Below are 27,889 nucleotides of genomic sequence, written 5' to 3'. Positions count from 1 at the left end.
AAGGACTGCAAGGTTCAAATAGAGTTATCGCACAGGCGCACTTAACATAGTAGGCGTTCCCTAACGGATATATGTAAATGAATGCTTGAACGCGCCAATAGGATCTCACTAGTTCGTGCTTGCCTCGCCCCACCTCCTTGCTCGTTCTGCCCACTGTGCTTCATTTGTTCACGTTTCAAACCTCAGGCTTTGTTCCTTTTGGGTTAGTTATAAGAATCTTTGGTATAAGCATAGGCGGACTGGATCGTACCGTTCTCTCAAAAAATATTTTAATTGTGCTTCTTTTGACGAATTTGCATTCATTTTTAATATAAAGATTATACATGTTTATGTGATACATGTTGTGTAACAACCGTTTAATGCTCTCAAGATGATCTAGTCCTGCATTTCAAAAGTGCGCACTCCCCCTGTTACGTGTTTGGTTTATTCCCACAGACTGCCATGTTGGATTGAGCCACAAATCTGCTGCTTTTCGCGCTGGAGTTCCGATGAAACTTTAGTATCTACCGTCTTCAGGACGTTGCAGTAATGTTCTCATAATTTGGATTGAAGGAGGACCTTGCGTTGTGTTAGGAACCAACGGGAATGTTCGCGTACTAAAGCGGTTTCTATCGGGTTGTGGTCAGACGTGCATCGATGTGAGGGTCCGGTTGCAGGCCACGGCAGATCAATGACTATTTGTTTGGGTTTCATACAACGACGAATCGGAATCATAACACACCTTTTGGTTGATTGTCAGTCATGAGTGGCCATCTGCCGCAACGGCGGCCCGCTAACAATGGATCCATACTGCTAACCCCACAAGAGAACGACTGTCTCTTCAATTACCTCGGCAGGAAATGCACCGTAAGTTTATCAGTTATACTTTCTTTACTAATTGCTCATGGATGATGTTTACCCGTTTCAGGATGAATTGAAACCTGTGTAATTGATGCCTCAATATCAATCGAAGGGAAATAACTCTCGCCACTGGCACTGACGGTCCTTCCATTGGCTTCGGCTAGACCGGTTGAACGGGGTTAAGGAAAAGGGAATGTTGATATCCCAGGACACAGTGACATTTGGGCGGTAGAAAGTTTGTCAAGCCCCGAGGCCTCGGGTGTTCCCAGACACACCTGCATAGCATGGAAACACCCAAACAAGCCAAACCACTGTTAACAAGAATGTGCGCCTCAGTTTTGTTGGCCTAGACCTGGGCCAGTGTTAGGATCTGGTAAACCCATCGACCCGGCTACGAATTATTATTCGTACCAGCGTTGCATAATGCCTTGGCAGATTTCGGAAGCCGCCTGTGTGTTCAGAACAATCTGTCTGGCATACTACAACACTTGCCATTCATTGTTCTGTTGTCCACACAATACTTGCTCATAGGCAATCACACAATTCAATTCAGTCGACTGCTCTCCTCGGGTTTTTGAGATGCAGCAATCAGTGAAGAATGTGTCCAATGTAGCGTTACAATGTCTCACTGGCAAATGATCTCTGATGTGCAGGGCGCTATTTAATGTGACGGCCTGAAATTGATATTATATAACGCGTTTTGTTATCAATTGACACTTCCCAGGAAATTATATTTCAATAGAAGCAATGTGTCCTCTTGAAATAGGATCTTCATTGATTGCACTCTTTAACCTTGGGTATTTTAAATTGGTGTAATGTACAAAATAATTGTACAGGCCTACACTTATGTCAATAAAACAGGTATACAGTATCTATTTGCTGGTTTTACACCCCAGTGTGTCAACTTGATCTATGTCAAACTACCTGGCTAGCCTTGGGTGGTAGGCTAATGTCTTCAGATGACAATTCAGAGAGAGAATGCACCCACCCCCCTTATTTCACTCTCCATACAGGTATGAGCTACCTGTAAACACCAGGTTGGTTGATACAATTGGATGCCGTTTAGTGTTGTTAATCGGTTCATCAGGCATGTGGTTTAATCGGATTTCCTCGTGGATTTAGGTCAGGCTGTGTTGCGTAATGTTTGAAACTAACTCTGGCTTCTTGGCAGGTTTCTGTCCAGTGTGAAGACGGACACTGTTCGCACACGCTCCCTACGGTGGTTGAGCCACCCGTTTCTCGAGAGTAGATGTGTTGACGTTTTTTGTGTCTCGGTAGTAACTTTCCCCATGCCGCGTTACCACACCCTTTACTTCCCATTATTATCTGGCTTTGAGTCATGTTACCTTTGCCGTGTTCACAAAGCAGGCTAAGGTGGTGTGGAGGAAGTAGTCTTATCTTACTTCCTATTTCTCACGTGGTGGGCCAGAAGAGAGTCCCGCCTCCTACCTGTCAGTCAGTCATACCTGTCCCAGGTGTCTCTGCACATGTGTTGTACACCTGCATAAACAGCCAATGCCGTCATTCCACAGACATCCAAGCCATGTCACTCACCATGTGACACAGCCCAGGCAGTTGCGTGAGGAACATTCCTGCCTCACTCTCCTCATGAAAAAAAATCTTGTTAAAATCCAGGAGAAATGAGTGATTGCTTGTTATGTAATGGTCTCATGTAGCTAGAGAAGAAAATGTAGGATGTCATCATCGCTGCAGTCTTTTCTCTTCCTCCACAGAGAACTGAACACCCCCTGGCTTCTGTGTTTAACCTTTGGTTTATTCCAGTCGTTAAAGGCAAGTAATGTTATGCTAGCTGAGCCAGAAGCTAATGTCTAATACCCAAGTTGCCTGTTGAGACATAGCTGTTATATGCTACTCGGAATCAGAGCTGTCAGTGGATTTCAGCTCAGTGTCTCTCTGTCTCTCTCCTCTCTTTCAGTCATTCATACATACAAACAGTGAGCCGCAAACTCTGAAACGCAGGGCCCTGCCAGATGATGAATCACGTGTGAGAGGTCTAACCTGTGTTACTGTGGCTTTACTGACATTCAACTCATTGGTATTCCTACTGCTTCACTTTTTACGATCAGCACCGGGCTAGAGTTGGAAGCTATCCAATTCGTGTGTGAGACTGCCTGAGCAGCAGTCCTCTCCAGCAGGAAGTGCGGTGGTCGACCTCCTTCAGTGTTTTGTGCAGGAGTGGCAAAAACTTGCCTTTGATCTTTACCACATACTCTCCTTCCCAACCTCTTCCCTGTTCCCACTCTTTCCCCACCTCTGCCTCCCCTTACCAGCCCTGCTCTGGGCCTCTGCCTCCCCTTACCAGCCCTGCTCTGGGCCTCTGCCTCCCCTTACCAGCCCTGCTCTGGGCCTCTGCCTCCCCTTACCAGCCCTGCTCTGGGCCTCTGCCTCCCCTTACCAGCCCTGCTCTGGGCCTCTGCCTCCCCTTACCAGCCCTGCTCTGGGCCTCTGCCTCCCCTTACCAGCCCTGCTCTGGGCCTCTGCCTCCCCTTACTAGCCCTACTCTGGGCCTCTGCCTCCCCTTACCAGCCCTACTCTGGGCCTCTGCCTCCCCTTACCAGCCCTACTCTGGGCCTCTGCCTCCCCTTACCAGCCCTACTCTGGGCCTCTGCCTCCCCTTACCAGCCTTACTCTGGGCCTCTGCCTCCCCTTACCAGCCCTACTCTGGGCCATCGGCCTCCCCTTACCAGCCCCGCTCTGGGCCATCGGCCTCCCCTTACCAGCCCCGCTCTGGGCCATCGGCCTCCCCTTACCAGCCCCGCTCTGGGCCATCGGCCTCCCCTTACCAGCCCCGCTCTGGGCCATCGGCCTCCCCTTACCAGCCCCGCTCTGGGCCATCGGCCTCCCCTTACCAGCCCCGCTCTGGGCCATCGGCCTCCCCTTACCAGCCCCGCTCTGGGCCATCGGCCTCCCCTTACCAGCCCCGCTCTGGGCCATCGGCCTCCCCTTACCAGCCCCGCTCTGGGCCATCGGCCTCCCCTTACCAGCCCCGCTCTGGGCCATCGGCCTCCCCTTACCAGCCCCGCTCTGGGCCATCGGCCTCCCCTTACCAGCCCCGCTCTGGGCCATCGGCCTCCCCTTACCAGCCCCGCTCTGGGCCATCGGCCTCCCCTTACCAGCCCCGCTCTGGGCCATCGGCCTCCCCTTACCAGCCCCGCTCTGGGCCATCGGCCTCCCCTTACCAGCCCCGCTCTGGGCCATCGGCCTCCCCTTACCAGCCCCGCTCTGGGCCATCGGCCTCCCCTTACCAGCCCCGCTCTGGGCCATCGGCCTCCCCTTACCAGCCCCGCTCTGGGCCATCGGCCTCCCCTTACCAGCCCCGCTCTGGGCCATCGGCCTCCCCTTACCAGCCCCGCTCTGGGCCATCGGCCTCCCCTTACCAGCCCCGCTCTGGGCCATCGGCCTCCCCTTACCAGGCCCGCTCTGGGCCATCGGCCTCCCCTTACCAGGCCCGCTCTGGGCCATCGGCCTCCCCTTACCAGGCCCGCTCTGGGCCATCGGCCTCCCCTTACCAGGCCCGCTCTGGGCCATCGGCCTCCCCTTACCAGCCCCGCTCTGGGCCATCGGCCTCCCCTTACCAGCCCCGCTCTGGGCCATCGGCCTCCCCTTACCAGCCCCGCTCTGGGCCATCGGCCTCCCCTTACCAGCCCCGCTCTGGGCCATCGGCCTCCCCTTACCAGCCCCGCTCTGGGCCATCGGCCTCCCCTTACCAGCCCCGCTCTGGGCCATCGGCCTCCCCTTACCAGCCCCGCTCTGGGCCATCGGCCTCCCCTTACCAGCCCCGCTCTGGGCCATCGGCCTCCCCTTACCAGCCCCGCTCTGGGCCATCGGCCTCCCCTTACCAGCCCCGCTCTGGGCCATCGGCCTCCCCTTACCAGCCCCGCTCTGGGCCATCGGCCTCCCCTTACCAGCCCCGCTCTGGGCCATCGGCCTCCCCTTACCAGCCCCGCTCTGGGCCATCGGCCTCTCCTTACCAGCCCCGCTCTGGGCCATCGGCCTCTCCTTACCAGCCCCGCTCTGGGCCATCGGCCTCTCCTTACCATTGTCTGTATTTCCTACTACTCTCCAGTCTCTACTCCTTTCCAACTCCACTCTGAATTTCCCCCTCTCTTTCTGTCCTTCCCAACCCCAGCCTTTCCTACCCAATCCCACTTTTTAGGATAAATGGCAAATACTGTCAGGACATGGATGAATGATGCACAGTTACTGTACATTCAACATCCTGTTTGTTCCCCCCTGTGAGCCCTCTACAGTCCCACTGGCTGTAGTGTGTAGTAGCACCAGCAGCCTGGAGAGTGGTGCCATGGCGAGCTTTGATGATGTCACTGGGACTGGGTGCTTCCTGTGGCCAGTGGGGCTCGTTCTGGCTGCCGCTGGTGATCAGAGCTGGAGAGGCTGATGGATGATACAGCTCAGCTCTGTGTGACCTCACTGCAGTAGCCCTGTTGTGAGCACAGCCCACTAGATGAGCACAGACCGTTATTGCTTTCTTTGAAATGTAGGCTAGAAAGCTTCATGTCCCCAGACACTGCACTGAACAGCCCTACACAGCCCATCTGTGTGTAGTTAGCTACTAGGTTGTCTAGTAAACTTGGTTTACCACTTTATGCTCTGGCCTGCCTTTCATCTGCAGGGTAATGGGCCTGAACCCCTCTGCGACGAGGCTAGTAAACTTGGGGAAGAACCTGGGCTTCGTTTCCCAAAAGCATTTTAAGGCTAAGTTCACCGTTAGAACCTTCGTAGGAGCGTCGGTAAATCTCTGGGCTGTTTCCCAAAACCGTCGTTACTAAAGTTGCACTTGAAAGCGCTCGTTATTTACCGACTGCCTCAGACCACTCGTAAAACAGCTACGTGTCGTTAGCTGCTTTTTTTTACCCTTCTGCGTCACTTAACTCACAGAAGATCTCTGCTAAACATAGAATCAAGATGTTTATCTGTCTAATTGTGATCAACGATAACTTCAGAACAAAGTTGACTGCAAATATTTGCAATTGTTACAAACAAGTGAAGGATAAATGAAACCGGAGATGACTGCATTAAAATATACTTTTGGTCATGTAATGTATGTGGACATCTGCTCGTCGAACATCTCATTCCAAAATATTGCGCATTAATATGGAGTTGGTCCTCCCTTTGCTGCTATAACAGCCTCCACTCTTCTGGGAAGGCTTTCTTCTAGATGTTGGAACATTGCTGCTGGAACTTGCTTTCATTCAGCCACGAGCATTAATGAGGTCAGGCACTGATGTTGGGCGATTGGGCCTGGCTCGCAGTCAGCGTTCCAATTCATCCCAAAGGTGTTCAATGGGGTTGAGGTCAGGGCTCTGTGCAGGCCAGTCAAGTTCTTCCTCTCCGATCTCGACAAACCATTTCTGTATGGACCTCGCTTTGTGCATGAGGGCATTGTCATGCTGAAACAGGAAAGGGCCTTCCCCAAACTGTTGCCACATAGTTGGAAGCACCGAATTATCTAGAATGTCATTGTATGCTGAAGCATTAAGATTTCCCTTCACTGGAACTAAGGGGCCTAGTCCGAATCATGAAAAACAGCCCCAGACCATTATTGCTCCTCCACTTAACTTCACAGTTGGCACTATGCATCGGGGCAGGTAGTGTTCTCCTGGCATCCGCCAAACCCAGATTTGTTTCCACTGCTCCATAGTCCAATGCTGGCAAGCTTTACACCACTCCAGCCAATGCTTGACATTGCGCGAGGTGATCTTAAGCTTGTGTGCGGCTGCTCGGCCACGGAAACCCATTTCATGAAATTCCCGTTGAATAGTTATTGTGCTGACATTTCATCCAGAGGTAGTTTGGAACTCTGTAGTGAGTGTTGCAACAAATGACAGACGATGTTTATGTGCTTCAGCACCCGGTGGTCCCGTTCTGTAAACGTGTGTGGCCTACCACTTTGTGGCTGAACCCTTGTTGCTCCTAGAAGTTTCCACTTCACAATAACAGCACTTACAGTTGACCGGGGCAGCTCTAGCAGGGCAGAAATTTGACAAACTGACTTGTTGGAAAGGTGGCATACTATGACGGTGCCACGTTGAAAGTCACTGAACTCTTCAGTAAGGCCAGTCTACTGACATTGTTTGTCTATGGAGATTGCATGGCTGTGTGCTTGTTTTTTTAGACATCTGTCAGCAACGGGTGTGGCTGAAATAGCCGAATCCACTAATTTGAAGGGGTGTCTGCATACTTTTGTCTATATATAGTGTAAATAGGCAACATGTACATATATATTTTAATCGTTTTGAAATACATTTTTTGTCAAATTCTATTTGTCACATGCTTCGTAAACAACAGGAATAGAGCTAAGCACAGGCAAAATCCTAGAGGAAAACCTGTAACTAGTCTGCTTTTCACCAGACACTGGGACATAAATTCACTTTTCTATAGGGCAATGACCTAAAACAGTTACAAATCTACAATGGAGTTGCCTACCAAGAAGACAATGAATGTTCCTGAGTGGCCAAGTTAGTTTTGACTTAAATCTACTTGAAAATCTATGACATGCCCTCAAATGTTTGTCTAGCAATGATCATTAACCAATTTGACAGAGCTTGAAGAATTTTGAAAATAATAATGGGCAAATGTTGCACAATCCAGGTGTGCAAAGCTCTTAGAAACTTACCCAGAACGACTCACAGTTGTAATTGATGCCAAAGGTGCTCTACAAATGATTGACTCAGAGGTGTGAATACTTACATTTGAAGTCGGAAGTTTACATACACCTTAGCCAAATACATTTAAACTCAGTTTTTCACAATTCCTGACATTTATTACTCGTAAAAATTCCCTGTCTTAGGTCAGTTAGGATCACCACTTTATTTTAAGAATGTGAAATGTCAGAATAATAGTAGAGAATGTTTTTATTTCAGCTTTTATTTCTTTCATCACATTCCCAGTGGGTCAGAAGTTTACATACACTCAATTAGTATTTGGTAGCATTGCATTTAAATTGTTTATCTTGGGTCAAACGTTTCGGGTAGCCTTCCACAAGCTTCGCACAATAAGTTGGGTGAATTTTGGCCCATTCCTCCTGACAGAGCTGGTGTAACTGAGTCAGGTTTGTAGGCCTCCTTGCTCACACACGCTTTTTCAGTTCTGCCAACAAATTTTCTATAAGATTGAGGTCATGGCTTTGATGGCCACTCCAATACCTTGACTTTGTTGTCCTTAGGCCATTTTGCCACAACTTTGGAAGTATGCATGGGGTCATTGTCCATTTGGAAGACCCATTAGCGACCAAGCTTTTACTTCCTGACTGATGTCTTGAGATGTTGCTTCAATATATGCACATAATTTTCCTGCCTCATGATGCCATCTATTTTGTGAAGTGCCCCAGCCCCTCCTGCTGGAAAGCACCCCCACAACATGATGCTGCCACCCCTTGCTTCTCGGTTGGGATGGTGTTCTTCGGCTTGCAAGCCTCCCCCTTTTTCCTCCAAACATAACGATGGTCATTTTGGCCAAACAGTTCTATTTTTGTTTCATCAGACCAGACGACATTTCTCCAAAAAGTATGATCTTTGTCCCATGTGCAGTTGCAAACCGTAGTCTGGCTTTTTTATGTCGGTTTTGGAGCAGTGGCTTCTTCCTTGCTGAGCGGCCTTTCAGGTTATGTCGATATAGGACTTGTTTTACTGTGGATATAGATACTTTTGTACCTGTTTCCTCCAGCATCTTCACAAGGTCCTTTGCTGGTGTTCCGGGATTGATTTGTACTTTTCACACCTGTTACGCACGCCTCTGAGAAGAGGGAACGCAACTCCCTGCTACAACTCAACTCTCTGAAGTGCAAGAGGTATGGACTGTAGGTGCGAGTAAGGATGACACAAAAGCAGAATTTACCGTTTACTAGAATTTATTTTCTTACACGGTAATATGGGGAAAAGGGGCTGGACGGAACCAAAGCAAAGAAAGTAAATATCAAAGTTCCCCCTCTCCTATCTAACCTGCCTACCCACTTAACTTACCTAACTTAGCACCACCTGGTGCCCTAACCAAAATACAGGGGGTGGTCCGCCCAGGTCTTACCTAGTGTGCCTAGACAGTAAATATACTACGGGTATATGTATGCCCTCGGGCCTCTTGCCTAAGCACTCCCAAAGTGCCTTCTCCTTCCCCCCTGGGAACAAATGAAACAGAGTAATTATTAATGATTTCACAAACACTCACAAACACAGGACATAGAAAAACTGCTACCAACAACAACAGTACATACCACACTTTCTGATACACAACCCACACTATATCACAATCTAATTTTTCTCTCTCTCAATCTCCAAATCTCTACTCCTTATCTCATCTCTCTCCTCTACCAATCTCTTGGGGCAGAACCCTGGCTTTTATCTTTAGGTGGCAATGGTGATTAGCGTCAGCTGCTTCTTGACGAGGGGGCGGGGTCAGCTCCAATCATCAATTAGCCTGGGGTAGACCAATCAGCTGGTTGGGGAGTACTTCCGGAAGCCATCTCCTGAAACACACACTCAAATACAAAACAGAACACAGAAACTGGGGAACGTAACAACACCAAAGTATGTTCATCTCTAGGAGACAGAACGCGTCTCCTTCCTGAGCGGTATGACGGCTGCGTGGTCCCATGGTGCGTACCATTGTTTGTACAGATACCTTCAGGCTTTTGGAAATTGCTCCCAAGGATGAACCAGACTTGTGGAGGTCTACAATTCTTTTTGATTTCTTGGCTGATTTTCATCTGATTTTCCCATGATGTCAAGCAAAGAGGCACTGAGTTTGAAGGTAGGCCTTGAAATACATCCACAGGTACACCTCCAATTGACTCAAATGATGTCAATTAGCCTATCAGAAGCTTCTAAAGCCATGGCATCAATTTATGGCATTTTCCAAGCTGTTTAAAAGCACAGTCAACTTAGTAGTGTATGTAAACTTCTGACCCACTGGAATTGTGATACAGTGAATTATAAGTGAAATAATGTGTCTGTAAACAATTGTTGGAACAATTACTTGTGTCATAACCAACTTGCCAAAACTATAGTTTGTTAACAAGACATTTGTGGAGTGGTTGAAAAACGAGTTTTAATGACTCCAACCTAAGTGTATGTAAACTTCTGACTTCAACTGTATGTAAATTGGATATTTTGGGGTTTAATTTTCAATACATTTGCAAAAATGTTTATAAACAAGTTTTCACTTTGTCATTGTGGGTGAGAATTTAATACATTTTGAATTCTGTCTAACAACAAAATGTCGAATAAGTCAAGTCACTGTATAGGTAAGGGTGATGTGACTAGGGAACGGGATAGATGATAGACTGAAATGTAGCAACAGCGTGTGTGAAAGTGTGTGTGTGTGTGTGGCGTGAGTTTGCATGTGTGTTGGGGTGTCAGTGTGAGTTTGTGGGTAGAGTCCAGTGTGAGTTTGTGGGTAGAGTCCAGTGTGAGTTTGTGGGTAGAGTCCAGTGTGAGTTTGTGGGTAGAGTCCAGTGTGAGTTTGTGGGTAGAGTCCAGTGTGAGTTTGTGGGTAGAGTCCAGTGTGTGTGTGCATGGTCAGTGCAGGAAGAGTTGGTTCAAAGAAGAGGCAATGCAGGTAGTCTGGGTAGCCATTTGATGAGCTATTTAGCAGCCTTGTTCAGCAGTTGTATGCTTGGGGTAGAAGCTTTTCAGGGTCCTGTATGTTGCAGACTTGTTGCACTAGTACTGCTTGTAGCCTTTGACCATTTGACCATTTTTAGGGCCTTCCTCCGACACCGACTGGTATAGAGGTACTAACCGGCAGGGAGCTCGGCCCCAGTGAGGAAAGGGTAAGGGGGATACCTAGTCAGCTCCTACCTGCCAGGCTACCTGCCGCCCCTGGGCCTTACTCACCACCCTCTGTCGTGATCGGGTGCCTTGCAGTTGCCGTACCAAGCGGTGACACAACCAGTCAAGATGCTCTCAATGGTGCAGCTCAGATGTATAACTTTTTGAGGATCTGAGGGCCCATGGTAATTCCTTAGTAACGTGGATACCGAGGAACTTGATGCTCTCAATCCGCTCCACTACAGCCCCATCGATGGGGGTGTGGTCGCCCCACCATTTCCTGTAGTCCACAATCAGCTCCTTTGTCTTGCTGACGTTGAGGGAAAGGTTGTTGTCCTGGCACAATACTACCAGGTCTCTGACCTCCCTATAGGCTGCCTCGCCGTCGGTGATCAATCCTACCAAAGCCATGTCGTCAGCAAACGTATATTTTGCTACTGTCTCTGTAATTTGCAAACATTCTATCTGCATGCTGTTTTTGGTTTGGGCTGTAAAAAACACTTGTAAGCCTAAGTTGTATCGGGAAACCGGGCCCTGATCTTGAGTCTGTGTAGTGGAGCCTGACATCCATCCCTGCCTAGTCAGAGGGTCCTGCTACAGGCCTGTCTGCCCCAGCAGGATCACACATAATGGGCATGGAAGGAAGGCCTGGCCACATCAGTCTAAGCCCATCAGACACTTGGCAATAACTCTCCAGTTATCTCTGTTTGAGCTAGCCCTTTAGCTTCACGAGTTCTCTTCAGAGAGCGGAGGACATTTGTTGTCGTTGCTGCAGCAGATTCACTTGGTAACCACTGCTCCCTGAGACGGCGGCCTCCTCCTCGCGCTTACAGGTCTGGATGCATGACTGACGTGGCTACGGTCTAGTCAGTCAGCAGTGTGATACAGCTCGGTCCGATAGAGAAGGGCGTAGAGGCTGTTAAGGTAAGAGAGACACTGCTGCCAACAATAAAGACACGTTATGACAGGCCAGCCTTCCTGTCCTCCTCTCATTACTATAAGTAAGTGACAGAGTGTGTTCGCCACTTTATTGGCAGCTTGGCAGGCTACTTTTACCGTCCTGTGTGAGGAGACTGCCTAGATGTCAGTAAGCCATACAGAGGACAGTACTGGCACACGTACGCACACATGAGGACAGGGTGACTTTATTCCTGCTGAGAAATGAACTGAGCTGCGGCAGTCTAAACTCTGCCAGTGCTGTCACACCTCTGGGACAGTCTAAACTCTGCCAGTGCTGTCACACCTCTGCGACAGTCTAAACTCTGCCAGTGCTGTCACACCTCTGCGACAGTCTAAACTCTGCCAGTGCTGTCACACCTCTGCGACAGTCTAAACTCTGCCAGTGCTGTCACACCTCTGCGGTAGTGTTTCTGCGCATACATTATTTTCTGACCTTTTATTTGAAGGTCGACTTGGCGAGATGAGGTTGCCCTGAGCAGATCCGCAGACTTTGAGATGAGCGCCATGCAAAATGTTTGCGCAGTCAGAGTATGACTGACTGCTCCGTGCACAGGTGCGCTTCACACCGTTTCAGCATGACCGCTACGGGACCAAAACAGCAGAGATGTTTAGCCACGCTCTTCAACGCTCGTAGTTGTTGCAGAAATCGGCCTGATATTGTGTTTACTTGGGTCCTTGAGTGTAACTTTTAAACCAGAAAGGTGATTCCATTGAGGTCGAATACCTTTACATTTTTTATATATATATATTTATATATATTTTTAAAGGGAGACCAACACTGCTTCACTGTAAAACATACAGTCTGTGGGTCTCAGTTAAATCCCTATTCCATCCATTATACATTTTAGTCATTCAGCAGACGCTCTCATCCAGAGCAACTTAGTTAGTGTCTTCATCCCTTGTATTAGGGGTACTATACTCTCATCACATCCTTCATTAATAACCCCTTGTGCCTCTGTCTCTCTCTCTGTCTCTCTCTCTCTGTCTCTCTGCAGTCGCTGTGTTCTGCGGTGGTGCAGGTATATGCAGCAGACAGGAACTCAGCCTGGACCAAGAGGTGCTGTGGTGTGGCCTGTCTGGTCAAAGACAACCCAGCACGATCCTACTTTATCAGGGTGTTCGACATCAAGGTGGGTTTAGTTCACACACAAAACACAGACCAACTCGGGGACACGGCAGCACGGATTGTCCTTTACTATAGAGATGAGAGACACACACACACACACTAAATCTGTTGATGTGCCCTTGAGCAAGGCACTTAATCCTAATTTGCTCCGAGTGTGCCTTACTAATATGGCTTACCCTGTAAAACACATTTCACTTCACCTATCCGGTGTGTGACAATAAAACATATCCACTCTCTCTCTCTCTCTCTCTCTCCACAGGAGGGTAAAACCGTGTTCGAGCAGGAGCTCTACAACAACTTCTCAATCACCGTTTCCAAATCTTACTTCTTCACGTTCGCAGGAGATGTGAGTTATACCTTTCTCTATGTACTTGATGTCTCTTGCTCCAGCCAAGTCCTTTCACATGACATGGTCATTTGTTTATGTCAAAAACCTGCCGTGTGTGTGTTTTTTTTCAAGCTTGCAGTGTTCGTTCATTCTTATGACATTCCACTTTCTGCGTTTGTGGGCGTGCGTATTTGTGTGTGGGCGTGCATGTGTGTGTGTGTGTGTGTGTGTAGTCGTGCCAGATGGGACTGAACTTCGCAAGCGAGGAGGAGGCCAAGCATTTCCGGGTCGCCGTGGGGGACCTGCTGGGGAGACGACAGAGAAAATCTGGTGACTACTACCTACTGACGCCATCTTTGATTCTACTGACCTCAGACCTCTGTTAAAACCATCTCCTCTCCTCTGACCTCTGCCTGGTCTGCTAATGATTGGACAGATCCTCTCAATTTTGAGATATATGGATCTCACCTTCTTTCTATGCCATCTCCTTTACTTCCTAATTGTTCAATTGACAGCTCTCTCTCCTCTCTCTCTGGCCCACCATTACCTCCGGTAGAAGGGGAGCGGATCTAGAATCAGCTTTACCCTCTGAAATCCTAACTAGAGGTCGACCAATTATGATTTTTCAACGCCGATATTGATTAATGGAGCACCAAAAAAAGCCGATACCGATTAATCGGCTGATTAAATTTTTTTTTTTATATATATATAATTTGTAATAATGACAATTACAACAATATTGAATGAACACTTTTATTTTAACTTAATTCATTTTATTTATGTATTATATGTAGTCTCAAATAAATAATGAAGCATGTTCAATTTGTTTTAAAAAAGTGCAAAAAGTGTTGGAGAAAGTAAAAGTGCAATAATTGCCATGTAAAAAAGCTAACGTTTAAGTTCCTTACTCAGAACATATGAAAGCTGGTGGGTCCTTTTTAACATGAGTCTTCAATATTCCCAGTTAAGTTTTAGGTTCTAATTATTATAGGAATTATAGGACTATTTTTATTTCAAATAACTTTGACTATTGGATGTCCTTATAGGCACTATAGTATTGCCAGCCTAATCTCGGGAGTTGATAGGCTTGAAGTCATAAACAGCACTGTGCTTCAAGCATTGCGAAGAGCTGCTGGCAAATGCAGGAAAGTGCTGTTTGAATGAAAACTTACGAGCCTGCTGCTGCCTACCACCGCTCAGACTGCTCTACTAAATCATAGACTTAATTATAATATAATAAACACACAGAAATACGAGCCTTTGGTCATTAATATGGTCAAATCCGGAAACTATAATTTCGAAAATAAAACGTTTATTCTTTCAGTGAAATACGGAACCGTTACGTATTTTATCTAACGAGTGGTATCCGTCAGTCTAAATATTCCTGTTACATTGTACAACCTTCAATGTTATGTCATAATTACGTAAAATTCTGGAAAATTAGTTCGCAACGAGCCAAGCGGCCCAAACTGTTGCATTTACCCTGACTCTGCGTGTAATGAACGCAAGAGAAGTGACACAATTTCCCTACTTAATATTGCCTGCTAACATGAATTTCTTTTAACTAAATATTAAGGTTTAAAAAAAAAAAAAAAAAAAAAATGCTTCCGTGTATTGATTTTAAGAAAGGCATTGATGTTTATGGTTAGGTACATTTGTGCAACGATTGTGCTTTTGTTAAATCATCGCCCGTTTGGCGAAGTAGGCTGTGATTCGATGATAAATTAACAGGCACCGCATTGAATTTATGCAATGCAGGACAAGCTAGTAATATCATCAACCATGTGTAGTTAACTAGTGATTATTTTTTATAAGATAAGGTTAATGCTAGCTAGCAACTTAACTTGGCTCCTTGCTGCACTTGCGTAACAGGTGGTCAGTCTGCCATGCAGTTTCCTCGTGGATTGCAATGTAATCGGCCATAATCGGCATCCAAAAATGCTGATTACCGATTTGTTATGAAAACTTGAAATCGGACCTAATTAATCAGCCGACCTCTAATCCTAACATAAACGTGCCTGATCAGCTAAGATCAGTATCCAGGGGCAACAGTGCTCTTCCATGCCTCTCTTTTGAAGTGCTCCTGGAGATCAGCTTGCTATAATAACAAGGTCAGGACTGTTTGCCCTCTGTCCCAAACCAGCAAGAGTCTATGCAGTCTCTGTATGGATCATGGTCCTCGACTCTCTTAGATTTGAGCTCCGTTTTGTCAGTCTGCCTGTGATCGTTCTGGTAAAAAACTAACTCGTACACCTGCGCTTGACGATTAATCCGCACACACACACACCCATCCTGCTTATAAACTAACTCTGCCCCCCCCCCCCCCCGTCCTCTTGCAGAAGTGTTCCTTTTTGATCCGTACACTTCAGTTCCCTGTAACTCCATACCAATCCCTTACCTCTCCCTTTCACTAACACTAACACACAGCAAGATACGGGAGTTTAATTCTATACATTTTGTTTTACAGAAAAAAGACGTGACCCTCCAGGTCAAAATGGTAGGTCCTTCATGAAATTCACTCGGGTCTTTTTTTTGGAGAATCTTTTTTAAATTTTAATCAGAAATTGATGTGGACACTACGCTTTCAAACAACCCAGAAATTATTTGACTTAAAATATTCCTCCACAAACACAATAGTCACTCCCTGACTTCCCCACAGGGCTTTGATTGAATGGTTCCAGTGTAAAGCCATTGGATAATCCACTGATAACAGGGTCTTGGAAGATAACACCTCTCCCAAGCCCCTAACTAACAGATGCCCTATCCCCAGTCTTAATCTTAACCAAAAGGGGCATGGAAGTACTGTACTGAATATCTGACTGTAGCATCAGTGGTGAGAGGCAATGTCTACGTACATAGATCCACTTTACAGGACATGCTTAGGTATTCTGCACACACACACACAGACACTCTCCAGAAAGCCAGTTCCACAGGGACGTTGAGCCGATCCCTCCCCTCAATCTTAAAATACCAAACCTGTAACAACACTTACACTCCAAACCAGGCCATATGAATAATCAGCCTACATCCACAGTAGATCACTTGCTATAGATAAGATATATATATATATATATATATATATATATATATATATATATATATATATATATATATATATATATATACTCTACAAGGTTATATATAAAAGCGGCATCTCATTCTCAAATTCCCTCATCAGTACCCAGACAGGCTGGGGGTGATACGGTTCATGTCACTTGGTACCAGAGCTTTCCCAATTGTACAGATACTATAGCAGTCAAAAGGTCTTTAGAGATGCTCTCTGACCTGGTCATGTTTGCTGTTTAGCATTTAGAGAGGCTGTTGTGGAACAGTACAGTGGCACACTTTCATAGCACTCCTTGGCATCGCTTGGCAACAGTGCATACTATTGGACTTCAAAGCTAGTTTGCTCTGCCTGGCTCCCCATAGTGTTGTACTGGTCTGACTAGGTGGACAGACAGTGTCTCCCCAGTCAACCCCTGCTCTGCTTAATTAGGCTAAGAGGATTTAATTCAGCTGCTAATGTTAGTTACTTCACAGCACTCACAGCACTCACATTACCCCAGTCCCCTAACACTCATAGCAATGGCTATGTGGAACGGAAGGAGTTGTGGTGAGGGGGTAGAGGAAAGGGGGAGGTCAGAAATGGTGACATTTTCTCTTCATCACAGCAGTGACCTGTAAACAGATTGCTGAGGGTGATGTTTTTACATGGCGCGGCCTAGACCTATCCTGTCCCCTGAGGGTTGATCGAATCAAATTTTATTGGTTACGTGCACATGGTTAGCAGATGTTAATGCGAGCGTAGCGAAATGCTCGTGCTTCTGGTTCCGTCAGTGCAGTAATATCAAACAAGTAATCTAACAATTCCCCAACTACTGCCTAATACACACATCTAAAAGGGGTGAATGAGAATATGTACATATAAATATATGGTTGAGTGATGGTCGAGCGGCATAGGCAAGGTGCAATAGATGGTATAAAATACAGTATATACACTACCGTTCAAAAGTTTGGGGTCACTTAGAAATGTCCCTGTTTTTGAAAGAAAAGCAAATGTTTTTTTTCAACATCAAATTGATCAGAAATAGTGTAGACATTAATGCTGGAAACGGCTGCTAATTTTTTTTTTTATATATATATCTACATAGGAGTACAGAGGCCAATTATCAGCAACCATCACTCCTGTGTTCCAATGGCACGTTGTGTTAGCTAATCCAAGTTTCTCATTTTAAAAGGCTAATTGATCACTTAAACTTTTGCGATTATGTTAGAACAGTTGAAAACTGAAACTGAAGATCTCGTACAACGCTGTGTACTACTCCCTTCACAGAACAGCGCAAACTGGCTCTAACCAGAATAGAAAGAAGAGTGGGAGGCCCCGGTGCACAACTGAGCAAGAGGACAAGTACATTAGTGTATAGTTTGAGAAACCGATGCCTCAAGTCCTCAACTGGCAGCTTCATTAAATAGTACCCGAAAAACACCAGCTTCAACGTCAACAGTGAAGAGGCGACACCGGGATGCTGGCCTTCTAGACAGAGTTGCAAAGAAAAAGCCATATCTCAGACTGGCCAATAAAAATCTAAGATTAAGATGGGCAAAAGAACACACTGGACAGAGGAAGATTGGAAGAAAGTGTTATGGACAGAAGAATCTAAATTGGAGGTGTTCGGATCACAAAGAACATTCATGAGACCCAGAAAAGATGCTGGAGGAGTGCTTGATGCTATCTGTCAAGCATGGTGGAGGCAATGTGATGGTCTGGGGGTGCTTTGGTGGTGGTAAAGTGGGAGATTTGTACAGGGTAAAAGGGATCTTGAAGAAGGACGGCTATCACTCTATTTTGCAACGCCATGCCATACCCTGTGGACGGCGCTTAATTGGAGCCAATTTCCTCCTACAACAGGACAATGACCCAAAGCACAGCTCCAAACTATGCAATAACTATTTAGGGAAGAAGCAGTCAGCTGGTATTCTGTCTATAATGGAGTGGCCAGCACAGTCATCGTATCTCAACCCTATTGAGCTGTTGTGGGAGCAGCTTGACCGTATGGTACGTAAGAAGTGCCCATCAAGCCAATCCAACTTGTGGGAGGTGCTTCAGGAAGCATGGGGGGAAATCTCTTCAGATTACCTCAACAAATTGACAACTAGAAAACCAAAGGTCTGCAAGGCTGCAATTGCTGCAAATGGAGGATTCTTTGACGAAAGCAAAGTTTGAAGGGCACAATTAAAAATCATTATTTATAACCTTGTCAACAGCTTGACTATTTCCTATTCATTTTGCAACTCATTTCATGTATGTTTCCATGGAAAACAAGGACATTTCTAAGTGACCCCAAACTTTTGAATGGTAGTGAACATATGATATGAGTAATGTAAGATATGTAAACATTATTAAAGTGGCATTGTTTAAAGTGACTAGTGATCCATTTGTTAAAGTGGCCAGTGATTGGGTCTCCATGTAGGCAGCAGCCTCTGAGTTAGTGATTGCTGTTTAGCAGTCTGATGGCCTTGGGGGAGCCACGCTCGGAGTGCCCTCACCTTCCTGTAGGTCTCGTCATTGTTGGTAATCAAGCCCACTACTGTTGTGTCGTCTGAACTTGATTGAGTTGGAGGCATCATGAAGCCTCCGACCTGATGATGCGTTGGAAGGAACTATGGTGTTGAATACTGAGCTGTAGTCAATGAACAGCATTCTTACATTCTTAGGTATTCCCCTTGTCTAGATGGGAATGTGCAGCGTGATGGCAATTGCATCACCGGTAAGGTAGAGGTGATATGATCCTTGACTAGTCTCTCAATGCACTTCATGATGACAGAAGTGAGTGCTACGGGGCAGTAGTCATTTAGTTCATCGTTGCCTTCTTGGGTATAGGAACAATGCTGGCCATCTTGAAGAATGTGGGGACAGCAGACTTGGATAGGGAGCGATTGAATATGTCCATAAACTCACCAGGCAGCTGGTCTGCGCATGCTCTGAGGACGTGGCTAGGGATGCCGTCTGGGCCAGCAGCCTTGCGAGGGTTAACACTTTTAAATGTTTCACTCACGTGGCGAAGGAGAGACGTGAGGGCGGGCTTTGTATGCCACGCCGGAAGTTAGAGTAGCAGTGGTCGAGTTTATTACTCCCGCACGTAGTGCCCAAGCCAGACTGGCATGGCTTGGGCTTTGCCCATACAGACAACGTTCTGGTGTATCTGGCATTGTGTGTTCTGCCTGTGGCCATACAGCAGTTTGTCTGTGGTGTCCCAGTGTCTGCAGTAATGACAGGTGAGAATGACCTTGCGGATAGGAAGAGGGCACAGCCAGATCCACGTTGGGCAGATGGATGTGGTACCGTGTTTGTTTGGGTCTGACTCACTAGTGTGTCTCTGGGGAATTAACTGTGTTCACCCGGAAGGTTCCAGTTTTTGTTGTTTGAATGCCCTCTCTCGTTCACCCCGTCTCGCTCTCGCTCTCTCCCTTTTTCTCACACTATCTCTCCTCCTTTCTCCATGCTGTCTCTTGAGTCCTGTCTCCCACCCACCCAGCCAGCCTCTCTCACTGGTGTAGATTCATCATGTTTAAGAGAACCTCAGGGATTATGGTGGATTAGCAGTGGGCATTAATGGTTATGTAAAATCCAGCATCATCGTGATTTGTTGGGATTAGAGGTGGGCTGGAGTTGGGGGTGTGGTTTGGCCCGCTGGTGGAGAAGGGCAGAAGGGAAGGGATGAGAGAGTATGGGAAAGAGTCGGGCTCAGAGAGCTGGGACCTGGCAGTGCTCCCTGTTGTGAAGGGGAGGAGAGCGTACTCAGTTTGGAGGCGGCGCCAGCTGTTGCTGTGGCATTTGCCCAAACCCTAGGCACCTCACTTAGCCGGAGGGTCTTAGTCTGCCTGGCTCTGCTGTCTGTCTGGTCCGTACCCTGCTCAGTCTCCTCTCTTGATCTCTCTGGTTGCTCCTCCACCTGGTTCTCTGGATCTGAAGATCCTGGAGTTGGTGCTCCAGTTCTGTGGCTCGCACACCCTGTGTTCCTCTCGGGATGTCTCTCTGATTCTCGGGACCTATAGATCTCTGGATCAGTGGAACTCTTAAGCTATATCCCAGGACTGGGCACCACTTAGTCTTGCCCCCCCGCCCCACCCCATGCTGCCGCCATCGCTCTGTGAGGATGTTCTGTACCACCTTTCTGTCCTCTCCCTCTGAGGACCTATCTGAGGGGGGAGGAGGGGGGGGGATCCATCCGGGAGGGTGTCTCTCCACCCTCCACTGCCTGATCCTTCCCCAGGAGGAACTATATGCGCCCCCCTCGGACCCTACCAACCGCCTCTCGCTACGCCACGGGGACCAGGCCTGCGGTGTGGTGGGCGAAATGCTGCTGGACGTCAACATGGCAGCTGCCGGAGGGTGTAAGGGTGACAGAGGGGGGAGGAAGGGAGACGGAACTCCCGGTGACTGTAGTCCCTCAGTCTCGCCCTCGGTCCGAAAGAGCCCCCGTGGGGACTCCAGCCACAGAGGTAGGTGGCTCGGGAGTCAGGACACTCATGTCCATAGAATTCAGTTTGGTTTGACCACTGTGTGGGTGTCACATGACGTGTGAGCCGCAGGTAGTGGCAAATATTATTCGGTGTGAGGATTCTACACACGTCTCATCCAGTCAGTGTTGTAGTCGTTTTTGTCTGCTGTGCATTGGTTAGCAGACATATCTCTCTGACTGCCCCTAAGCCTCATGGGAGGCATTGGAGAGGAGAGGAGATGGTTGTACACGAGGAGTGCTTAGTGAGAATGTAATGTGATCACAGCAGCAGATAGTGTGTTGTGGCGTTGGCAGAACTCTCCAGGTGTTAAAAGGCAACCCACTGTCTCGCCCTGTGTGCCCTCTCATTGAACTAATTGGAGGAGGACGCGTCAACGATGGAAGTAGACCTCATTTAATGAAATGTCAAAAGTCTCTATTGTAATCTGTATGTTAAACTGCCTAGATCTGAGACTCTGGTCTCCCCCAGACCAAGACTCTCCATGCCTGTTGCATTGTGGGTACTGTAGTTCTGACTCTCTTCTGTTCACCCCCCCAGGCCCGGCCCTGCCCATGGCCACGGTGGACATCAAGAACCCAGAGATCAACACTGTGTCCCGGTTCCACGGACACACCTCTCAGATGAACAACATGGTGAGCAGCAGCTTCAACAACAACATCAAGAAGGAGAAGAAGGTGAAGGGAAAGAAGGGCAAGAAGCTGACCAAGGCAGACATCGGAACGCCCAGCAACTTCCAGTGAGTATTCCATTCCATTTCTTTCTAATTTATTCCTCTATATGATTCTGTTATATTCTATTCTGTTATATTCTGTTCCATTTAGGTGTATTTTGTTTTTAAATTCTGCTCTTTTGTGACACCTGAGTAGTAAGGGTCATTCACAAGCCCACAGTGTGGGTTGAATCCTCACATTAGATTTGTGGGGAACATCTAGTTCCTCCCTGTGATGTCAAGTTAGGATGTGGCCAGTTGGGGTCAACTGGGGGGTATTGCACGGCTAATGTATAGAGGAGTACCTCTAGCCATACTGCCATGTGTTAATGTGTGGCAAAGAGTTGATGGGACTTTTTATTCCTGAACATATTTCTAATCCCATGTAATATGTATCTGGCATGATTGATGCGAGGATTATCTGTCCTGTGTTTTTAGGACTAGGACACTGTGGTAGTCAATACTACAATACTATAGTACTGGCTTACTGAAGTAGTGTAAACCAGGTGTATTTAACCAGGGGTCCACACTCTGGTACGGCAGGGGCCCGTGAATTTAAAAAAATATATATATATATATATTACACACACACACACACACACACAGTACCAGTCAAAAGTTCGGACACACCTACTCATTCAAGGGTTTTTCTTTATACTATTTTCCACGTTGTAGAATAACAGTGAAGACATCTAAACTATGAAATAACACATATGGAATCATCTAGTAACTGAAAAAGTTTTAAACAAATCAAAATATATTTTAGATTCTTCAAAGTATCCACCCATTGCCTTGACAGCTTTGTACACTCTTCTGACAGTCTTGAAGGAGTTCCCACATGTGCTGAGCACTTGTTGGCTGCTTTTCCTTCACTCTGCAGTCCTACTCATCCCAAACCATCTTAATTTGGTTGAGTGATAGTGGAGGCCAGGTCATCTGATCTCAAATATTAAATCTCAGCCGTCATACCGCACAGGAAGGAGACGCGTTCTGTCTCCTAGAGATGGACGTACTTTGGTGCGAAAAGTGCAAATCAATCACAGAACAACAGCAAAGGACCTTGTGACGATGCTGGAGGAAACGGGTACAAAAGTATCTATATCCACAGTAAAACTAGTCCAATATCGACATAACCTGAAAGGCCAGTCAGCAAGGAAGAAGCGACTGCTCCAAAACCGCCATAAGAAAAGCCTGACTACGTTTTGCAACTGCACATGGAGACAAAGATTGTAGTTTTTAGAGAAATGTCCTCTGGTCTGATGAAACAAAAATAGAACTGTTTGGCCAAAATGACCATTGTTATGTTTGGAGGAAAAAGGGGGAGGCTTGCAAGGCGAAGAACACCGTCCCAACAATGAAGCACGGGGGTGGCAGCACCATGTTGTGGGGGGTGATATATATTTTCAATGTTTTTATGAATATCACTAGCATCAACAGAATAAACACATTTTGAATTAGCAGTATCTTTCTATCCAACTTTATTTCTCAACTCCTAATATTGAGCTAATTACAGTCTCTGGAGTGTCTGACATAGCCTATTCGCAGGTGCTTTTACAAAGCCTGACAGTGTGGAGGGTGCAGTGTCCAAGTCAAGACATACATTTTTGCCAACACATGATTCACCCTTGTTTGAACAGCTGCTCTTAGTGAAAATGTGCTTGGAGTTACCTTTCTAGCTAGGCTATATTTTTGGGGTTTACACTTCCTCTGTGTTCTCTCATTCCCTGAGTATCGGGTTTGTTGTGTGTGTGTATAGTAGGTAGCCTATGTGATCATTCCCTCAGGCTCTGTACTCCTCTCTCTGATCATGTGTTTCCTTCCAGGCACGTTGGCCACGTCGGCTGGGACCCCAACACAGGCTTCGATGTGAGTATGACAGACTGGGTTCTTACTGAGGAGATGTTGTCTACACTGTAGCATCTGGCTCGTAGAATCATCCCCTACTTCTAATGGTATGGGAAGATCCTATGTGACCTGTGATCTGCCTCTTCTCACGCGGTGGTCTAGCTAGCCTCTGTCATATAACGTATGGGACATTTCAAGTGTTAATGTCACATGCACAACTACAGTGAAATGCCTTTCTTGCAAACTCAAACCAGTAGGCCTGGACAGTGGGATGGTTTCTCTGAGGATGTGTATTACTGGGAGAAAGAGGGGAGGGAAGGAGAGTGGAGAGAGGGGGGGGGGGGGGGGGGGTTGTGTTTTTATTCCCCTTACCAGTTCTCAGGCTCAGAACTTGTTTATTTCTGATGTAGTGTTCGTCAGACATGATTCTCCTCCAAACTAAATATGAAATATTATGACATCTCTGCCCACTGCAGAAGTCACTGCCAGCCCAGAGTTACACAAGGAGATTTCACATTCTAAACCTGTTTCTGCGTAATCCATTCAGTAGTTTCCAAAAAAAAGGATGATAAGTAATTATTGCGTGGTGTTCTACACGCACATCGAACAGACGGGAACCGGGTGATTTGTTGACATTTCTAAAATAAGATTTCAATGATTTTGAGTTTCAGAGCTTTAATACTTTCGAGAACTTACGTGGAGAGAGAGATGAGCGAGTTTATGAGAAAGAGATATAGGATGTTTTAACATGGTTCAACAGGCACAGGAAAGAATACCCCTTACGGCAGTAAGGAGTAAGCAGTCATTACATAAAAGAACACAACCTGAATTACATAAACTAAGCTGTTGTTTTGTGTCTCTGCCCAGAGAGCTAGAGTAGTGGTTTAAAGTAGATGTGATATAAACCTGTGTAATCTAGTTCTGTGTGAATATAATCCCACAGCCTTCAATCCACTCTACCGGTTGGGCAGTGCCAACCTGGCACAGTTCCCCTCAGCCACCAGGTGGCGATGCAGGGGCTGTTTACAACAGGGGTGCCAACATCAGAGCAGTTTATCTGAACATGAGACCCCCAGCTCTGACGTGTTTCTAACTGAGTAATGTTTTAATCCCTGTGACGTTCCAACTCATTGAGGTTCTAACCAATTGAAGTGCTGAGTGAAGTTCTAACTGATAGTGGTTCTAACCCGGCATTGGGTTCTATTCCTGTTAGTTTCTTTCCCAGTATTTCAGTGTGGTTCCAACCCAGTGTTCTCTTCTCTCCTCCAGTTGAACAACCTAGACCCGGAGCTAAAGAACCTGTTTGACATGTGTGGCATCTCCGAGGCCCAGCTGAAGGACAAGGAGACCTCCAAGGTCATCTATGACTTCATCGAGAAGAAGGGAGGCGTGGAGGCCGTCAAGATCGAGCTCCGCAGACAAGGTGTGTGAGTGGAGGGGAACGAAGGGCTTTAGGATCTGTGTTTGTCAGAAGAATATCCATAGTGACTGACAAACAAGTTGTAGCCTAAACTGTGATAGTGTCCATATAGATTGTTTAGTGCTCTAGAGTCTAATGTTCATCGTGTGTTCCTCAGGTCCTCCACCTCCAAGGTGGTGTGGTAGGTTGGTTTATCTCTGCATGGTGCTGCTGTGGCATTAACCTGACTGGGAGCTGTCTGATAGACTAACTCTGACCTCTGGAGGACAAAAGAGTAGTTCCATCTCTGTCCCAAAGTTGAACACGGGGTTTCCCAAACTGGGTCCTGTGTGCACGTTTTGTTGCCCTAAACTTTGTGTATTTGAATCAGCTGCGTAGTGCTAGGGCAAACACCAAAAAATGTGCTCCCAGGAGGGGCCCCAGGACCGAGTTTGGGAATCCCTGGTCTAACACAGGGGTGCACAACTCAGGCCCTCGAGTTCCTCAGGACTGATGCCCTTGAAGACCAGGGTCTCTATCCACAGTGTCTGAGTGGGAGTGCTGATCTAGGCTCAGTTTCCTCTTCTAGATCATAATGAATGAGATTATATGGAAAGAGCCTAGATCAGCACTACGAATCATAGACGCGTTGTGGATACGGAGCTGTGCAACCCCGGGCTGGATCTAACATGTCGACCTTAACAGGCCAGACCAGGAGTCAGTTTGCAGTGTGCTGAAGAGACGTTTGCCTTTTGACTTTAGAATGTCATGTTAGTCAATGCTATGCAGCCACAGAGCTTTTGTTTTGAGTGTCTGGGTTAGGCGAGGAGAATAACATGAAGCATAGCTGTCCCTAGTGACTACAGTCATTACTGCATGCTGTCATACCAGCAATTGAGCTGTATTTATTGCTGCTTTTCCTCCTGAGGTTCTTCTAGAATTGAAAGCATGTTGTGAAGTGTACAGTAGGCTCAGTGTATATGCAATAGTCGATTCCATGCAAAAATAATGTATCTTCTCTCTGGTCCAGCCCCCCCACCCCCTCCTTCCAGAGGTGGACCACCACCCCCTCCCCCACACCAGACCTCCGGCCCACCGCCCCCACCCATCAGGGGAAGGGGCGCGCCTCCCCCTCCTCCCCCCTCCAGAGCGCCCACCTCAGCCCCACCACCACCTCCCCCCTCCAGAACAGGCATGGGAGCTCCACCCCCACCCCCACCCCCAACCAGAGGTCCTCTGCCCCCTCCTCCCCAGCCTTCGCATGCCTCCCTGGCTCCCCATGCCCCACCTCCTCCCCCGCCTCCCTCCTCCGCCCCAGCAGGTATGGGTTCCGGAGCACCCCCTCCTCCTCCCCCGCCTCCCGGCCCTCCTCCCCCACCCATGCTGCTGGAAGCTGATGGAGGGGGTGGAGGTGCTGGTAAACCCTCAGCCCTGTTGAGCCAGATCAGGGAGGGGGCTCCGCTGAAGAAGGTGGAGCAGAAGGAGAGGCCCGTTTCCACCAGCACCGGCCGAGACGGTCTCCTCGAACAGATACGACAGGGCAAACAGCTCAAGGCTGTGAGTGGACATTACCTTATACACTACACTCTAACCCCTATGCCCATGATCCCAATACCCTAGCTCCTACCTCAACCACTAAAAGCCCGTTTCTGATTGCTCCGGCGTTGCGATCCAGATGCTGCGTACTGAGGGGGTGATGCAGTTGCAGAGATTAATCGAGCTCTGTACCGCATCGCCGTGCGCCTCCTATATTTTGTAACAATGTGGAGGGCTCCGTATTGCGCCGTATAGCTCTGCATTGACATGATTGGTTGACGGTAGGTGGGGGCGGGAAGTCCTCTATAAACAAAAACTCACTCCCTTGACATCTTCCTTTACAGCAGCTCTGCGAAGCGCAGGAAGTATGAATGGCCTGACTTCTACAGAGGCTGTATCGCAGTAACTGCTGTGCGACCAATGCAGCCCCTTCAGACTTCCCCTATCCTAGTGATACTAGATGCACATTCCCCTATACTGGAGCGTGTTGACTGGTGTGTATTCCTGTGTGTTCCAGGTGACTGACGAACCAGTGTCGGGAGGACCCGCCACTCCTTCAGCCGGCATCGTAGGAGCTTTGATGGAGGTGATGCAGAAGAGGAGCAAAGCCATCCACTCCTCTGGTACACACACACACACACACACACACACACACATATATCAGATAAGAGGTTGCTGTTGTATTCATACCAATGTATTTTCTATGTTTGTGTGTCTCCCTCCCAAGATGATGATGACGATGATGATGAGGAAGAGGACTTTGAGGATGATGATGAGTGGGATGACTAGTGACCCCCCCCCCCCGGATAATTATGACAACACTACATTGTTCCTAAATTGTTTTTCTAAATCTTATTCAAATGATAATGTAAATGTTTTATCAATTTGCTGTATATTTTTGTTGCCTTTATGCTTATTTTTTAAATTTTATTCTGTGCAATACCTCATTTAATCTGTAAAGGTTTGTCATGTTGTCTTTCTGTAAAGTTTTTCTTCTCTCCTGCATTACCATTTTTTTATGTCAGGTTTCTCTTGATCTGCAGAGTTCAGTCAGTGACTGGAGGGAGAACAAATAAACAAACTGACAGAGCCCTTAATGTTATAGTTGTTAAAAATCGAGAACATTATTTTCATACCCTTCTCTTACTTCATTTTGACTTATTCAAAAATCCTAGTTTAGCACTCTCTTATTTTCTTACGAAATCAGCTCTGTTGGATTATTTAGTCCCATTCGCTGTCGATGGTAAATCTACTCAGAGTTTGTATTTTTGCACGAATTGAAAGAAGAGGCTCAGTACGTGAATACAGAGCAGTATCATGGCTGTATCTGCAATGTTATGCTTTAAAGGCTACCGATATCACACACACACACAGCTGTCTGCTCTGCGTTTCGGTTTGTTTCATCAGTTACAATACAGTATACTCTACAAACATATTTGTTTTGGTGTAGCAACCAGCCGCCTACAGTTATTTGTTTGAATCAGGTCGGTGCGGATGCAAAGCTTGAGGATGAATTAGTTTTGTCAACTTTAATATGACATCTGAACTGTTTCACTAACAAACTGTCCTTCAGAACCAGTGAACTACAGTAACACTCATCTACCATTGACACTAACCTGGCTCTACACGGAGGGATACTGCTTTCTCATTGGGGAAGGGAACCAATGCTGTTTTTTACAGTATCGCTCTGTCTGTTTTTCATGGTTAGTGAAACTCTGTTCAGTATCCAGGATATATGGACCTCAAACCTTCAGAAATTAGGTTGGAAGAATAATGGACTATTAAATTGTACACTCAAATAAATGTTAATATTTACAGC

General features: G+C 47.0%; 1 protein-coding gene across 4 annotated transcripts; it reads left to right on the top strand.

The window, feature by feature from the left end:
- Window positions 1-203: 203 nt before the first annotated feature.
- LOC120031749 (neural Wiskott-Aldrich syndrome protein-like) lies at window positions 204-27,889 on the top strand. 4 transcript variants are annotated; one of them, XM_038977542.1, is made up of 11 exons: window positions 205-846; window positions 12,599-12,733; window positions 12,989-13,075; window positions 13,291-13,387; window positions 15,525-15,554; window positions 21,119-21,317; window positions 23,114-23,156; window positions 24,405-24,558; window positions 25,565-26,091; window positions 26,588-26,693; window positions 26,798-26,973. In XM_038977542.1, the coding sequence occupies exons 1-11, from the start codon at window positions 742-744 to the stop codon at window positions 26,857-26,859; spliced, it is 1,545 nt and encodes a 514-aa protein (XP_038833470.1). In that variant the 5' UTR covers window positions 205-741; the 3' UTR covers window positions 26,860-26,973. The 4 variants fall into 4 exon arrangements, with proteins under 4 accessions (XP_038833466.1, XP_038833467.1, XP_038833470.1 ...); XM_038977538.1 differs by having other exon boundaries at window positions 204-846; window positions 26,588-27,889; XM_038977539.1 differs by lacking the exon at window positions 15,525-15,554 and having other exon boundaries at window positions 204-846; window positions 26,588-27,889.

This window comes from Salvelinus namaycush, chromosome 38 (assembly GCF_016432855.1).
Source record: "Salvelinus namaycush isolate Seneca chromosome 38, SaNama_1.0, whole genome shotgun sequence".
NCBI lineage: Eukaryota > Metazoa > Chordata > Actinopteri > Salmoniformes > Salmonidae > Salvelinus > Salvelinus namaycush.
This window is presented reverse-complemented; position numbering and strand designations above follow the sequence as displayed.

What these genes read in the sequence shown, in the direction of transcription:
- LOC120031749 (XM_038977538.1), top strand. Translation starts at nt 742, where the DNA reads ATGAGTGGCCATCTGCCGCAACGGCGGCCCGCTAACAATGGATCCATA. An exon ending in TCTTCACGTTCGCAGGAGAT is followed by an intron (nt 13,076 to 13,290) that starts GTGAGTTATACC and finishes GTGTGTGTGTAG; the next exon opens with TCGTGCCAGATGGGACTGAA. An exon ending in ACCCCAACACAGGCTTCGAT is followed by an intron (nt 23,157 to 24,404) that starts GTGAGTATGACA and finishes TCTCTCCTCCAG; the next exon opens with TTGAACAACCTAGACCCGGA.